General features: G+C 37.5%; 1 protein-coding gene across 3 annotated transcripts in view; it reads left to right on the top strand.

Annotated features, from left to right (window-relative positions):
- The window catches only part of LOC107225576 (potassium voltage-gated channel subfamily H member 2), an 80665-nt gene that overhangs the window by 18166 nt on the left and 44721 nt on the right, over positions 1-17778 (top strand). For all 3 annotated transcript variants that reach the window (XM_046739133.1, XM_046739134.1, XM_046739132.1), the window contains exons 4-9: positions 943-1096; positions 9524-9812; positions 10788-10956; positions 11491-11559; positions 14484-14608; positions 14832-14912. In XM_046739133.1, the coding sequence (XP_046595089.1) occupies positions 943-1096; positions 9524-9812; positions 10788-10956; positions 11491-11559; positions 14484-14608; positions 14832-14912 (887 nt within the window). The remainder of the gene's footprint in view (positions 1-942; positions 1097-9523; positions 9813-10787; positions 10957-11490; positions 11560-14483; positions 14609-14831; positions 14913-17778) is intronic.

Genomic DNA, 17778 nt, shown 5'->3' with positions numbered 1-17778 from the left:
ATTCACTCTTCTCTAAGATTCTTGATCTTTTTCAGTAAAAACTAGTTCACGCCAAAGGCCTGGGTTGACAAAAATTTTTTACCGCAGTCTCGACGACATTGAAATTTCGGAAAAGGCTATTTTCGGTAATTTTGAAATTGAGATATCTTTAAATCCTTTGGCGACTATGTTTAGTACGACGAAACAAAAGTTTTCGTAAAACCTGAGACGCGTGCGATTTTTTTAGTACCGGAAAAAAAATCTATGTTGAAATTCTTAAGAACTAATTTTTTCAGCTTTCAAATATTAAAATATTTCACTGCTCTCTGTTTGTCTTCTTGCTTTACAACGAACAAGAGTTCACGCGAACCCGGAGAAATCTGAGCCGATAGTAAATACCGCCTCATCAAATTATTATTGTTAATTTTTTTTTTTTTTTTTTTCAAGACCTCAGGAAAATCCTCACAACGCGACGTTTATTGGTTTTTAAAAATATTTCGACTGAAAAACAAATCTCGCGCAGGTACTAAAAAAAAAAAAAAAAAAACCACACGCATCTCAGGTATGGCAAAAACTTTTGCTCCGTCAAACAAAGCATGGCCAACGAAGAATTTAATGATATCTAAATTTCGAAATTCCCGAAAACAGTCTTTTCCGAAATTTCAACGTCCTCGAGGTATTAGTAAAAATATTTTTTCAGTCCAGTCAGCTGTTTCGCGCGAGCTATGTTTGAGTGTTAAAAATTACAAAAATCTCGGCGGAAATAACAAAGCGAAATGTAAAAAAAAAAAAAAAAAAAAAAAATGGCCCTTTTCCGAACCTTGCGTATTCGGTACTCCAGCATACGCGTTATAATAAAATAACCGACTAACTAAAAGCGGCCGGGCTGTAGATAGATTTCTGTTCTACCTACTAACTTTTGTTGTACTAATAATCGAATGCAATGATGGGTGACGGGAGCAGTCGACAGGGCGCGAGCATCGTTCCGGGCCGGATTATCGAGGACCGGAGTCGTCGGACCGCCCCGGGTTCTCGGACGCCAAAGAACATCGGCCACGCTTCAACCGAGGAGACTCGCCGACTCTCACGCCCTCGACGAGGAGGCCTCGGAAAATTGGTGAGTAGTTGTCTGCTTCCGTTACCGTACGATTATTAAATTTACCCTGCTGCGCGAATTCTTCGTATTATTATTATATTCGTAATTTCAAATTTCTTTTTTTTTTTTTTTTTTAACAAGTATCGAACCGTTACACCCGTTTTTGATCATAAATTTACATGAATATACGTATACTGCGCGCTGCGGAGGGATGTGCGATTTTTAGACTATGATTGAAGGAAAAATTATTTACATTCAAACGTAGAAAAATTCGTGATGGCCACTGAGTGATAGTCGGAGAAAATTCAACGAATTTTTTCCCCGACTTTCCCTGACAAAAAATCGTCACTTATCACCGACTGATATTCAAGCTAACAGTGACGAGTGTCTAGGAAATAAATCCTCCGAACAAATCGGTGTTCAAAAATACATTTTTACCATCCATTTAACGATCAGGGAACCGAACACATGGAAGAAACTTTGTTTTCTCTCTCTCTTTCTCTCTTCGTTTTTCTCGAACAAAAAGAAAAAAAAAAAAAAAAAAAGAGTAGTGTTTTTTTTTCTTTTCGAACTTACCTATTTTTCTTCCCTTCAATGTATATTGCAATTAGAGAAGTGTACGCGGTAAATACCAACTTGATGCGTTACATAACGCAACATCATGTTTTGTACAACTTATATTCACGAATTTATTGCACAAGGTATAATGTTATATACCTAATGTCCATGTAGACGAGGAATCTGGGTAAACAAGTCTATGCAGAGGCATACATATGGTAGATTATTATACAAGTTATACATACATACATGTGTGTATATATATATATGTATATATAATGTATGTGGACACGAGCTGCATCGAATACAGCTGCGAGTGATATACGATCCGATCTTTGCTGTGTATACCTGTATGGGGGATGGAAAAAAATATGTTTGCGACATTGAGGAATTGGTTTTATGAATCCGATACCGCGCCTTCAGAAGCAGAAGCAGCTGTTCGAGCTGCTGCTGCTGCTGCTGCTGCTTTAGTAAATTCATTCCCATTCCGACTCTCTCTTAAAAAGTCATCTATACACATGTATAATTAGCGAGAGTAAATAAACGAATAAATCAACGAACGAATAAACGAACTAATCAATAAATCAATCAATCGACCCGGTGATGAATCAATGTTGATCGCAAAATGTTTCAACATATCAACGCTATAAATTCTAGGTAACCAGGTGGGTATACAAATAATGCCGGTTTATTATGTTTTTAATTTTCCTTTCCGTGAAAATTGAAAATATAACAACAACAACGAGAACAAAAACTTCACTAACGAAGGGCGGTAAAAACTTTTCGGAATAATTCCAATCGTCGCAATACAAGACACCGGAAGTAGTAATCATAATAATAACAATAACAATTATATTCCAAAAAAAAATTATTCACCGTCATTAAAATTAATGTTATATAACGTAATAATATAACCGAGTTTAAATGAAACTGTCGATAAATAAAACAGGTTACAAAAAGAGTTTGAAAAACATTATCAAGGGACCCTTTTTCAACCTAACGTAAGAAATTTTTTCATCCCCCGCAAAACCGTCGGACGTATCGTTGCAATGCCATGAGAATGGCTTCGGGTAGGTCGATCGCATGTTATGGGATTTTTACAGGGGTTCTTTGGGGCTTTCTCGTCCGTTCCTTAATTCCTGATAATACGACGAACGTGATTTTTTGAATTATTCACACCTGTGTAATAAAGGAAGTCGAAAATAGTTGTAGGGGTGAGAGGTAGTCGTATACGTGGATCGATGCGATTTTTTCGTTGAGACTGTTTTTCAAGCGTTGAGCGTGTATTGTGAAGGAGTGATAGTGAAAATTGGAAAAAGAAAAAAAAAAAATTTAACAAAATATATCCAATTTCACTAAAGTACCGTTTTCTTTTCTCGTCTTTTCTTTTTATTTTTATTTTTTATTTTTTTTTTCTTCAACCATCGCGCGCCGATGTGCTAAAATATTTTACTTTTAAAATAACGCGGCGCGGAATATCGAGAAGAAGACAAAAACGCAGAGAAACGTAAAATCGCGAATCTCACAGTAGTCGACAATGATGACGCGTAAGCATTCTAACCTCGGTAACGGGGAAAATTTTCTTGAAAATATTGGAGTCGGGTACTGATTGAAGCGATTATTTCACAAGGTGTTTAAAAAAGCTGCACGGAAATGCGTCTTTTCTCTTTTTTGCTCTGTTTTCTCAAACGTTACGAAAATGTTCGTCTTCGCCGTGCTTCCTAAAACGCTGCATACTTTTTCTAACAGGGATCCTCAAGCAGTAATTTTGTCAATATTCAGTCGTAATTCTTCGATAAGTTATAAAATAATTAAAAATAAAAAATTTCTCTGTAACGTTGTAGATTATCTCTTACTATAGCCGTATACGTGTAACAAAAAACCCGATATATATATATATATGAATTTAATATTTTTTTAATTATTTGAAACTTTGAGGTTTTCGGCCCCCGTTGAAAATGGTTTTTTTTTTTTTCATTTTTATTTCTCCCTGATTCTTGAAGATACGAAAATAAACATGAAATATAGTTTTTTTTTTGTCCCCAACAACTTTTGTTTGACATATTTTTTGATAAAGTTATCAGGTTCCGAATTAAACGGTTTTTACCCTTTTTTTTTAATGGTATCGGGGGAGATCATCACATGTATAAATATGTAAATAAAATTATTATCACAGTTCGATTCGGCGTACATCAAATAACCCTTGGATCAAGTTTCCGGATTCATACTCAAAAAGCGCTACCTTTCATGCTTATTTACTAGTCTAGCAGCACAAGCGTCAACCATATAGGCCGCGCAGAAGAATCAAATTGTACATTGTCGCGTTTCTTTCTACTTCCGGTTGCACATTTCCGTCGCATTTACGAAATTAATCCCACAAAATGCCACACACCGAGCAATAATATGTTGCACGTCGAAATAAAAAATAAAAAAATCTGTCCGCACAGCTCCTTATATACGCTCCGTTTCTGTTGATGTGTTTTGACTGGAGAATTAGTAGGCGAAAAAAGCGAGGAATAACAAAAAAAAAAAAAAAAAAAAAAACGAACACCAACAACACGATCTGCATTACAGTCGTTATTATTACTATAGTTTTTGCAAACATGACGACGTCGGTACCTAGTTGTGAGAAAGAGCCAATTGTTAATAGAGCGAGCGAGAGAAAGAGAAGGAAAAAAAAAAAATTTACAACGGAAGAAAAGAAACGTGGCAAAATATAGAAAAAAAAGCGAAAAAAAAAAGAAACGAAACACGTTTGCTCGGGTTGAAAAACAAAAAACAAAAAAGAAAAATGTACGCACACGTTAGTATAATGTACATACTTACATGTAAGTACCGACAGTGTACGACATTATAGGATAATTTGCGTGCTGTGTTCGTGCAGCAGGCTCTATTGTAGACACATTGTATATGTATCCTAATGTACATATATATATATGGTGCGTTCCAAGCCGACTCGGTAAACGGTTGACCGTGACATTGTTTAATTTCACCAAGGATTTTTCCTGCGTTAGTACGACACCTGAAAAATTTCCACTCTTTTAATCACTCATCTTTACCCTGTGATTTTTTTTTAAACCCATCTCAAAAACACCCGTATTAATTTTTGTGAAACATGAAAAATAAAGTTTCGTTTTCGAAATGAAACATTTTCATGCAAGATTCAAAGTGTGACCTCTGGGTTTGTTTCATCATTTTTTTTCTGTTTTTTTGAATCGTTTTTTCTATTTTCATACCTGTTAAAAATCAGTTACGAAATTTTGAAAAAAAAAAGAAAATCGCAAGTGTGGTTGAAAACCAGAGGAGCAATAAAAAAATCAGTAATCAAATCGGAGATGCGGTGTGTATTATATTGAATATTTAACAGGTATGAAAATAGAAAGTACAATTAAAAACACAGGAAAAAATTGTTAAAAAAAAAAACAAAACAGACAAAAAGATGTCTCACTTCGAATCTTGCGTGAAAATTTTTCATTTCGGAAATCAAACGGTTTTTTGTTTTTTTCCCTTATTTCATAAAAATCAATTTGGGTGTTTCTGAGACGGGCTTGAAGAATGACGGGGCAAAGGCGAGTGTTTAAAAAAATTGCAATTTTTTTTTTTTTGGAACATTTTCAAGGATCGTACTGACGCAGGCAAAATCCTTGGTGAAATTAAAAAATGTTACGGTCAACCGTTTACTGAGCTGGCGCGGAATGCCTCATATACAAGTATATTTGTGTACATATTATAGGCGTGTGTGGAGAAAAACGAGCAGAAGTTAGTGAGTCAATGCAAGCTTTTCGTGAAAAGTAACGATTCGAGAAACGCGCCCACACACAAACGCAGCCGCGACGGAACGGAGAGGACTAAGAGCGAAAAAAATACTTTACAAGAAACCACAAGGCTCGCGTAACCGGTTCGATATATCGATGGATGGACGGACGCGTACAATGTTTCACATAGGTGCATTATTGTATTGTATACGAGTATGGGTACCTGATACGTATCGTAACGTAAGGTTGAACTTTCCGCAGCTTGCGGCAAAAGTCGTCCGATGTCAGCGATTAAACACGTGTTGCCCGCGGGGGCCGATCTTGGATATGTTCCAAAAAACCAAAAATCCTTGCTCATCGCTCTGGAACTAGGTTTAGGTATCACCGACATATATCTATACGCATATAATTGATGAACATGACGCACATTTTTGGAATTTGAACATTCAAGTGTCCGTAACAACACTTAATTTGTAACATTCACTTTCTTTCGCTTACCGATCCATTGAAAAGTAGGTTAAGTCAACCAAAAACTTTTAGTCAACCTGCTGGGACGTTTTTTTTTTTTGTTTTTTTTTTTCCAATCACGTACAATATAATATATACCCCGCGTATGCAAGAAAATCGGGATTGAATATTCAAAGATGAAAATTCTTCTCGTCGATGTAATAATTCTACTATACTACACACGTTACAACTAAATAATGCTTAAATAAAGAATTGGAATGGCCGCAAAAAAAAACGCTTCGACGCCTAAAAGAATGAAGAGGGAAATTAATAATTAAACAAAAAACAGCAAACTTAAGCGAAAAATAAATGTATAATTACACATGTGTATAAAAGATGTATGTGGGGTTGGTGTGGCGGCACGGAGTTTATCGATCCCTGGGCAGACAACGGGAAAGCTGGGAGTAGAAAGAGAGAGAAAGAGAAAGAGGGAGAGAGAGAGAGAGAGAGAGAGAGAAAAAGAGAGAGAGAGAGAGAGAGAGAGAGAGAGAGAGAGAGAGAGACTGGCAGCCAGTCTGACCCAACACTGACACACTCCACTGGCGCGAGCCTGACCTCCGCGCTCTGCAGCTCTTTACCCCAACTATTGATTATTTCACAACCAACGCATTTCCACCCCCGAACCCCCGTTTCATTTTCTCCCATGATGCCTGTTGTTACACCCGTATTATACATGGATAATTACACTCGAAACTTTCATTTTTATTCGACGAAACGACGACGACATGTAATTGTTCGCATTATTTATATTATTTTTGTTGTTGCGATTATTATTATTATTGTTATTATCAGTAGTAGTGGCAGTATTGGAACAACGAGCGACAAAACTTCGGTGAAGTGATCGTAGAATCGGTAAAAAAAAAAAAAAAACTACGGCAGTGGTTATTTTTTTTTTTTTTTCTTTGGGTTTTAATTAGATTTTTTTTTTTAACCAGAATCAAATCGACAAGTCAAATTTCGTATCGGTAGAATATTATTTGTTATTGAATTTCGTGAAAAATTCTACGCGGAAGCATGTAGGAACGAAAAGGAAGCGAAACGAAACAATCGAAGATGAATCGTGGACAAAAAAGTACAAGCAAAGTACTCCAGAAGACTAATTCTTTCCTATGCGAATGTATGTATGTAATAAAACACCACGCGGCTGTGATAATCTTATTACACCTTATACTTGGATTCAGCGATTCGATCCGATGTGTATTTTACACACGTACGAATGCAAAACTTACACACAGCGTGTGTACACTTTGCACGATTGTAACGATCATCGATTCCCTATCTAACGATACATCTGCACAGGCGAATACACGGATACGGGTATACTTTACACGTATATACGAGCGGAGTCGTGATAAATTATACTGAATTGTGTTTGCCTGCAGCAGGGCAGAGGAGAGGAGGGTTGGTTGGTTGCTCGGTTCTCCACCCCCTCGGCGACCTTGTTCCTGACCTTGATCCCGATTCGCTATAACACGCACTCGTCGTTACCCCAAATCTCCCCTGCAGCCGATATCGATATTCTTTCTTACGAGGAGCGATAACGATGACGAGAAAAAGAAGAATACAACCGATAAGAACGACGGGGTGAAATGGAATGAATTTATTCCGTTACATGCCGGGAGTTTTCGGTGAAACTTGCCGCTCGACGCCTGTCGGACAGGCAACCCGACCTACATCTCGTATTCCAGCATTACCGGAATGCAGCTCCGGTTGCCTATCCCGTGGCGTTGAACGGTCAGTTTCACGGAATACTCGGGGGCTACATTGCTCGCGGTTGCATGCCTTCAAAGCGGTACCGTTTCGATTACGTTTTTCTTCATTTTCCATGCCTACACGTATATGTATAAATATACATGTATGCCTGATTGTTTAGGGCGATTGGAATCCTCGGGGTGCATGGCAATCCAGAATTTACTCTGGTGCATGCAGTGCAGGGGAAGGCTGTACGGGGGGATGGGGGAAAAAAACTTCATCGTCGTAAAATCTAGACCGAGGACAGCCGTAGGTTGTAGGTCCGCGGTTAATACATGCATGCATAAGTATGTGTATACCCTCTGCGCATTCAACTCGACCGGGCGATACGTCTATAGACACGTGTTACACCGGCGCCTAGATATTTAGACCCGGATCTCTCTCTATTGTCCCCGTTAGATCGGCTCGCGGCATGTGGAACGTGCTTAATATCTACAGACGAGGACTTGACGTCTAACCTAACCTAACTCGAATGGATTCGAGGCGACTGCGAGTACTTAAGGACGAAGCGTCGATTATACCTTGAGGATGCATCGGGCGCATGTTATTGTTTGCAAACAAAAAAAAAAAACAATCTCCTTACAAAATGGTTGCGAAATTAACGACGTGACTGAACAATTTTTCAGATGGGGGTGTCAATTTAATTAGGCTTAATTAGCTCGAAGGAATGCGAAAAAACAACAGAAATTTTTTTTTTCAATTCTTAACGGATTTGCGCATCGTGGATAAATTTTTTCTCGAACCAATATGATTCTGCTTCTTGTTTTTGGGTTAGAGGAAGAAAAGAAGCTGATTCGTTTTGCGAATTGATTCTATGCACGTACCTATCTTATACAATTAATCACCTGAACTTGATTTTTTATCCAACTTTTCACATGGCCAAAAAAAGTAATGTAGGAAGAATCGATGCACAGCTTTCGTATAGGTACAACAGATTAACGCTTCGTGATCAAAATATTCGTTGATCTGATCTGATTAGAAAATATTCATTGAAAATGTAGTTATTTGTTGAAATTGGTTAGGTATAAATTTGTACGAATTTGACACCAGCAAAAAACTTCTCGACACTGTAACTCGTCTCAAATCATTGATTACCGATATATTTAGATGAAAATTTATAGTTTTTCAATTTTTCTACTGTCACCAAGTAGACGGACTTTTAAAAACCCTCAAAACTTGTCAAACCGGTGATTCCATCATTGATTTAAAACAACTGTATCTCGGACATTTTCTTTTGATATTTGTAATATTGATAATCTGCACGGTTCAACGATTGGTGCATGTTGTAATTAATCTGTTTCAATTTACAGATTAAAAATCACAAATCATGCGTATCGCAAAGTAAAAATTACAAATTACAATTTCAGATTATAAATTACAATGAAAATTTATATCAGCAATTTTCCCTACAAATCACAATTCTAAATTATGATTGTAATTTTGAGACGTACGGGGAAAAATTGCATTTTCTAATTACATTCAGCGATTCGGGGCGCCTAAAATACAAATTACACACAGTAGCGTTCAAAAGTATGTTGATAGTATGAAATTCGTAATTACTTTGTCCAATCGTTTTTCTTAATTTTCTTTATTTTCACTTTACTTTCGAGCAATCGAAAGTTAATTTTGAACAATCATGTAGAACATCGAATGTCATTCAACAAATAATATTATTGATCTTTGTAGTCTACACTTGCACGTAATTAACTCACTTACTATCTTTGTCAAAATACTTTTTAGCGCTACTGTATACGTATGTTCGTATTTTGTCCTGGAGAGAGCTGCACTCAAATGTCACGATTAATTACAAATTGTAATTTAGCCACTGACCCGCAATTTATATTGCAAGCTCGGGTTAATCGAAATCTTTTTTTAGTCCCCTGACGCGCGGCTCGCCGACTATGATGGACTCTTGGGGGGGTCCGGGAGCGAGAACGGGAACCCCGCCGCCTTCGGCGGTCCTGCATCATCACCCGCATCAGCATCAGGCGCAAGGAGGCGGCGTAGGATCGGGAAACGGGTGCGGAAACACGGCGACGATCGTCACAACGCCGACACCTACGACGGGGACGACGTCGGTCACTCACGGGGGGTACGGAAGGACCGGTGGAACCGGAACCGGAACCGGAACGGCGCCAATAGCGAGTCCCGAGGGTGTCAGCGACGTGAGTTTAAATTTGTCCGTCCGTGCGTGTCGATTATGAAAGGTAGAAGTGTCGGAGAAAAGGGAACGGTGGCGGTGCGGTGTCAAGTTTTCAAATAATCGAAGGACTGTTTTTTTAAAATTTCACAAAATGGGAAGGGATGAAATAGAAATTTAAAAGTGGAGAAACGCGTTCGAAAAGACATCGCCTGACGGTATCCTTGTTCTTGCCGAAGATTCTACTGTGTTTGATGCTTTTTGTACCGAGACATTTCTACGTCGTTTCGAATTTTTCACGTTTTAATATTCTAAAGTGGAAAGGATTTTCGCGTCGGTGAAATATTGATATCACTATCCTTCTGTTTTCTGATATTTCTTTTGCATCTTTTTTGACCTCACCCAAAAAGTAGAATCGTCATACAAGAAAATTTAGCCATATCGAATGTATAAAAATCGTGAAAATCTGATACTTGAAATTTTTAAATGCGGAAAGTCGATGTAGAATATAGAAAAGTTGAAGTTTATAGTGATGAAAATACAGAATGCCAAAACGGAGAGTGTAGTAGCTTACAGAAATTCAAGTAAAAGTGTATAATACCGGTGTGTAAAATCTTTAAAACAAATGTAGAAACACAGAAAATCACAATGGTTCGAACAAAAATGGAGAACGCCAGACAGTAGAATCGTCGGAACAAATTTGGTGATATGTAAGAGTATAAAAATTGGAGTAAAAGCGTGGAACGCGGAAATGTAGAATCGCTAGATTAAATACAGACATGTGGTTCTAACATCAGCTGCTTGAGGATTCTACACTTCGGATCCTCGTAAAATTTTACCCTTCCACGTTTTGAAATTCTACAAATTGATTTTTCGCGTCTTTGTAAAATCGATAACGGTGATCCTTCCATTACGTCGCCGTTCTTCTTTTCCACCCTCTTCGAATCGGCGTGATTCGGCGTTCTTTTTAATCGACACAAAACTCCAATTTCTCCGCCAGGTATCCCAGAAGTCCGGGATGTGGGACGACACGGGAAACTCGTCATCCGGAGCCGCGGAAGGCCCGTCGAGGAGCGTTTCCCACGCGGCGAGTCTCGACGCCATATCACGAAGGATGGTAAAACCGGAAGCCGGAAGAGCGCCATGCCGGAGTCTGACCTGCAGCGTTTGTAAGTATGCCTCGCCGAAAGATCACCTAACTCTACGTTAATCGGCGTGACATAAGTATGATACATACTTGTTTGTCGCATTAAATCGAATCCCCCAAATTCCGATTTCATCCCCTTCCCCTCCCTCAGGCCAATTTTTCCCTTCTTTCCTCGACCGTATTTCGTCTCAAGCCATCGTACGCGTTGTAGAAATATCTCCGCGTTTGTGTATACTTAAATAAAATACACGCGCGCTTTTTTCTCTTGGGAGATAAGGCGGTAAGGAAAGGATGATACGGTTGGTCATTAATTAAGAAATGATACACTCATGGAAGTGACGAAACAAAAGGGAGGACGAAAGTTTAGAGTATTTGAAAAAAAAGGAAAAAAAAAAAAAGAACAACAACAACGACGGCGAAAGAAATGGCGAATGTAAAGAATCAATGGTACAGTGTTTTGTTATTGTATTTATTATTTTAGATTAAAAATTGAAAATCAATTACTTGAAAATGAATTTTCTGAGTGAAAAATGAGGTGTTGAATATAATATTTTAGTAACGGGTCGAGGGAGCGAGAACGTGGCCCTCGAACGACGACCGGCGACCCTCGATAACTTGGCCGAAGGTAAAGCTTTGAAGGAAAAAAAAAAACACGAGCTCGTATATATTTGTTATACGTATATAAAATATATACAACTCGAAGTATTGCATAACGTTTATATACTGACCGATTTATACTATTATTAATTTCGATCATTATTATCATCATTATCATTGCTGTTATTATCGTCATAATGATGTATAATAATGATAAGCTACCACTGTTATACACCGAGCTTGACGCTGCAGTCCTGACTAACAAAACGATCAATTCTTATTTTTATAGCATACAACTATGTATAATTTATTAGCCAATCAAGCCTGACAAATCGCTTTCATAGCTTACATACCTCGATTCTTGTATACACGATATTATTGAATACGCGACCCGAAAGCTTTGAGATTCCAGTATTTATCTGTGAATGCAACCGTTCCTGAGTACGCGTGCGCGTTTCTCTGTGTGTGTACATATTTTTCAAACGATATTTATACACTCACGGACACGCGTACGACACGCCACACCACAAGCTTTTATGGCCGTTTCGTTACCACTTTCACTTTGGTCTGACACACTCACACGCTCGTTGAACAGACACGCAGTTTTCCCCGTTCGAATCGATCGCCATGATATTCGCGCTACTGAGCGAACGCGTTTTGAATATTGTGCGGAGATGTGAAACTTTATGCAACCTATTTTTTCACCAGTTTCAGATATTTTTCAACGGAAATTCGTTCCGCCGTTACGTCGAGCCTGTAGAGGGGATCTAGCCGATTCCAACGACACCAAACAACTCGTCGTTCCGTCAAGCCGCTGCTGAAATATCCGCCCTCGATGTCGAAAATCGTCTGCTAGCGCTCGACGGTCGGCCGAACAATGGCCGTTGTTTTAATTCGGGACACGATAACTCGATGATGAGTTATCGGACTGGCGTCGTGTCCGGTGTCGTTGGAATCGTCTCCTTTCCCGCTACAACGTAGAGCGGGTGAAAAAATTGACGGGGAAAAAAATACGCCAAGTAGTAATTTATAACGTTAGCGTTGCGGAAAACGTTAGAGAGATAGACAAAGTGCAGTGCTGGCTTTTTGCCTGAATCTTTACGTAACAATTTACGATGATTTTTTTGCGTTCTTTTTTTCTCATACTCTCTACTTACACTCACACCCGTTAGCCCCGCAGCATAATGTATCAACGATAATGCAGATACCTTATACTTATACATGAATTTTCAAAGAGCACAGTAGTTGATGCGTTTTTGGCCGCACCTATATTACGCTATAGTACGTTAAGAATGAATTTTTCTTTTCAAATTCATATTACTATACTATACCATCAACGACAAATCACGGTTCCTCAACCCGGCGGCGGCATGTTACGCTATAATTCTGCATTCCTTCCTACCTTCCTCACTTTTATCACTTTTATATTACCCCGTGACATATTTATTGTCACGATCAAGAGAGAAACGGAGAGAGAGAGATGGATACAGATGCTGGAACCGCGGGGATGTCCACATATACATACGTATCTAATATACATACGTATTACATTCTTTTTCCGTCTAAACGATGTCGACGTATTCCTCGCACGGTCCACTATAATGCCAATATTTTACTCTCCGCGTGCTTGATTACATATCGACGGTACTATTCTGCATACCTACCATTCAAATGTCCGAAAAAAAAGATAAGAATGTAAAAAAAAGTATTTAGTTTCGTCAATTTTAACCCGAGTCGTGTTAAAGTTATAATTATACAATTAGCGATTATGGAAAAATGCAGTAATTCGAATGAATATATTGGTAATAAAAACACAGAGAGAAACGAGGGAAAAGTATCAATTACGATGTTCCGTAAAAAGGCGTGAATAATAAAACAGTGAATCCTGCAACAAATCGACAATTCGACGATGCAAATTAAGAGACGAGGAGTATGCAAGATTTTTATATAATTCTTAAAGAAACGAGCTGGTAGGTATATAATAACGGAACCGTAAATTATATACCCATGGAAGTGACGAAGTTTGAAAATTCCCATACCTTTGACGAATGGGATCAAATTATTACGAATCGACTTCAATCCGCACTGATCATTGTACAAATCATCAACCTCGCTGATACTGTTATTATCACTATTATTACAATGCCTATATTACTGTTATTATTATCATACATTGTGTATCGATTATGTATTGTCAAATATCTAATACAACATCATGTAATTAGTAGTGGCTGAATTATTAATATAGACGAGAGTATATCGAGTGACGTTATATACTGTTCGTGACACGTTTCTCCTCTCATTGATTTACTTTATTTTGCGTTTTTCTTTTTCAATCTGATTTTTTTGTTTCCTCTCGTTATTACCGTTTCAAAAATTCTTTTCACAGGTTTAGAGCTTCTAGTGCCGATTTATTATATTACATACAATTGACCTGCGTTATGTATCAACTATATACAATTTCACTTGCAGTTATAGTGCTTCTAGATTTTACCTATAATAAATCTATACGTATAATTCATGCTCAATTTGATATGATAAAAATAGAATAAAATTAGAGCTATGAAAGAACTATAAAGACGAAGAATATTTTACGATCCTTATCGAAAGAAATTTCTCCAATTTTTACTGTATCTATTCGATGAAATTCGTTAACAATGAAATATCGAAAAATCGTTGATACGATGATTTAGAGCTAATTAAAATTCAAAATGAGTCTGAATTATCGAATGATTATATATAAACAATTAGAAAACTGAATTTTTATATATACTTGAATAGAAAAAAAAAAGAAAATCAAAATGCGCAGATCTTACACAGAGAAGAGAAAAAATCTCAAGTTTCATTTACACGTGTTAAATTTTTTTATTGCGTCTTTCGCTCGTTTCTGCGAATCGTTTGTTAATACTTGGTTTCATTTATCCACCTGTATTATGTATGAATGTTTTCCAGCCACAAAACACTCCAAGATATTTCCCGGCGTAGCCTCGGAAAGCGATCTTCAAAAATGGCGGACTTCGAGGGACCGGAAGTCCCCTTCGCTAAGTCAAATGGGACCTGATTCTATCAAGCACAAGGTAAATAAATACAAAAAATGTAATAATTTACCACCCCAAATATACGTATAATAGCTTGTATGATATTAGGTATGCATGCAATTGTCGTAAAAGCGATTATAAATTATCGAATTATTGTAGGTTGGTATAATAAATTTCATCACGCGATCAGATTCCTTATTCTTATTAAGCGCGTTATCGCTATCCACTTTTCATTGACCCACGTAATTATATCTCGTTACAGTTCTCCCTTCAAGATAACGGCTCGGCGAAATTCTTCCAGGGAGCAATGCACACGCCTAACATGGGGGAAAAGGTCGCTCAGGTTAGTAGCAAACATTCCAATGTCCCTATATTAATCCTTGTTATAGTCGAGCTATGTATAGGAATGAATGCAGGAATCGCGTTTCCGAATTCCAGAAATTACAAACCCCATCGAATTAACATTTTATCCTCAATAACGATGCCTTAGCCTAGTTTCTCCGATGTAACGAAAATTGCGTTCATTTTTTTTTTTTTCCTTGTATACGTCATACAAATGTATATGCGTATAAAATCCGATCGATAGCTTCACAATTATATTACGAATAATTAAAAGAACGAGCAATAAATCGGATTTAAAAATTTTTTCAACCTCTTCTTCAATGTTCCAAAGTTTTTCTTACATCTTTCGACGAGTATAAGCTTGAGAATATTACGAGTATGTCGTTCGATTCGAAAAAAAAAAAACAAAAATCGGCAATTTCACGGACGCGGAGTTACATATTTTGTAATAATCGTGAAATCTCATTTCGATAATACAGAATATTGTAGAAATGTAGCATTTCGAAAAGTATACATTAACTCGTGATGATACATCGAAACAGACTGGATCCGATTGCCTCAATTCGATATGGGATATAACCAATGTAGATATATTGCACGTACATAATGCATGTTACAATATAACGACGTGACGGCCGTCAAACTGTCGGTTCGCATATCCGGGATTAATTTCCGTCGGTAAGCGAACGAATGCGAACAATCCGACAGTGCAAATCCTCTAGGACGAGAGGATAGAAATGACGAGAGAAAAAAACGGCAAAGAAAAATAAAGACACCGATAGAAAGACAGAGAGAGAGAGAGAGAGAGAGAGGAAGAAGAAAACGCTTTCTTTCATGGCTTCTTCTTTCGCACCTCCCGCGCGTCTCGTTACACGCGTTCCACGCAACGTCGTCGATCTAATTTCAATGATTCTCAAATCGCCGTTTGCCCTGGTTAGTTTACACTCGGCACGTTACAGGTATCATCAAATTTTCAGCACACCGAATTACGCACACGATGAAAAACTCTAAGGTGTGCCAGAAAAATGAGTAGGAATAGCGAGCTGTGCGGAAGAAAAAAAAACGATTGTTCGATACTCTTGAGGTAAGCTTGCCAAACGCCGCGTTGGTACATTGCCAAAAAGGGTGGAAAACAAACGGAATGCGAAGAATGGATAAGGAGAGGAAAAAAAAAGATAAAAAAAAAAAAAAGCAGAGACCGTTGAGTAACGAAAACCACGGAGTGCCGATTATCGATTCAAATGTTCGGGAATCGATTCTGCCACGCGGTGTGGATGAAAAAATTAAAAGAAAACAAAAAAGAAAAAACCATGAAAATGGTAAAAAATAAACAATAACCGTGGCTTCGCGGTAAACGGACGGAACGGGTGATTGGCACGGAACGCCCTGTATACACGGCATGTTATGAACCGCAGTTCGACGCCTCGAGAAGGGGATGCGGGGGTGGGGATTCAGTTCTGGTAGAAAATTGTCGATGGCGCTAGCGTCGCGACGTTTAGTGTCGCAGTGTGTCTCGTCGGCGACTCACTTGCCTCTTTTCATCCTCTCGCCACGATATTCCATTCGCTCCTCGTCGGGTCTTACGTTTAAATAAATAACCCGCGGCCGAGTAACGTTCGACGGTATTTCCAAATAATAATAAACAATTCGAAACTAAATAACAATAAATTTATATATTTATATAGATATTTATATTTGTATGTTTTATATACATGTGTATATATATATATATAAATATATATCTATACGTATATGCGTGCATAATAAAAAGATTGAAAGATATTGTTAAACTTTTACATTAAATAATTAACGAACAAACAAATTAACAATGACAAATGTGCAGCTGGAAGGAATCGATTGATTGAGAAAATATTTATGTATTGACGACATGACAAAATAATGCAATAACGGTATAACAATGAAACTACAATTTTTATTTATGCAGCGTTTTTGTGAATTTTCATACGTTTGCTAACGTTTTTTTTTTCTCGTCCATCGAGTATACGACAATATATTGTAATACTCTAATTATATATTTCGAACGAATTGGAGCAAATGATATATTTATGATAATAATAATAATAATAATAATATCTTTCGACTTCTTTGTAGAAATACATGTCGCGGAATTGGGTTACGTATAAAATCAAAGGTATTTCATTCTTACGACGAACTATGCATAATAATAATAGTAATAGCAATAATTACGACTATGATGATAATATTAATGAAAATAATTTTGCACATTTTAAGTTGCAACGTTTTCCGGCAGACGACGACGATACGCTTCACGTTCCTCCGTCCAACGGAAATAATAACAACAATAATAAATAATTATTTATAGTATAACCCACGACGAAGAAACAAACGTGTTACAAACTGTACACGTATGAGTGTGTGTGTGTGCGTGTGCGTGTGTATATATATATATATGTATATATATATCTATATATATATACATACGCCGCCGAGCCCGCAAATTTGTATAGCCTACTGCCAAAATGCACCGCGGAACGTCGCCTACCATGAAATATTTCATCTGTACCTCTTTGTCCGATAAATATGTCATGAATTTGTTGAGCGAAAATTAGAGAGAGAGTAATATCAATTTATACGTTAAGAAGACGAAGAAGAAAAAAAAGGAGAGATAAAATCAACGATTTCGAAAATGCTAGAAAAAAAAAACTATAAAAAAAAAAAAACTATAAAAACAACCCTCCGAAGAATTGGGCAATTTATGAAGAAAAAAAAAAATACACAACAATTGCGGTCGAGATATTTTTATAACCCAACGTTCTATGTACGTTGGTATTATTTTTTCCGTTGTTCGTGTATCGATGTGTTGGAGAATGAGAAAGAAAGAGGGA

The sequence above is a fragment of the Neodiprion lecontei genome, chromosome 4 (genome assembly GCF_021901455.1).
Source record: "Neodiprion lecontei isolate iyNeoLeco1 chromosome 4, iyNeoLeco1.1, whole genome shotgun sequence".
In the NCBI taxonomy this organism is placed as follows: domain Eukaryota; kingdom Metazoa; phylum Arthropoda; class Insecta; order Hymenoptera; family Diprionidae; genus Neodiprion; species Neodiprion lecontei.
This window is presented reverse-complemented; position numbering and strand designations above follow the sequence as displayed.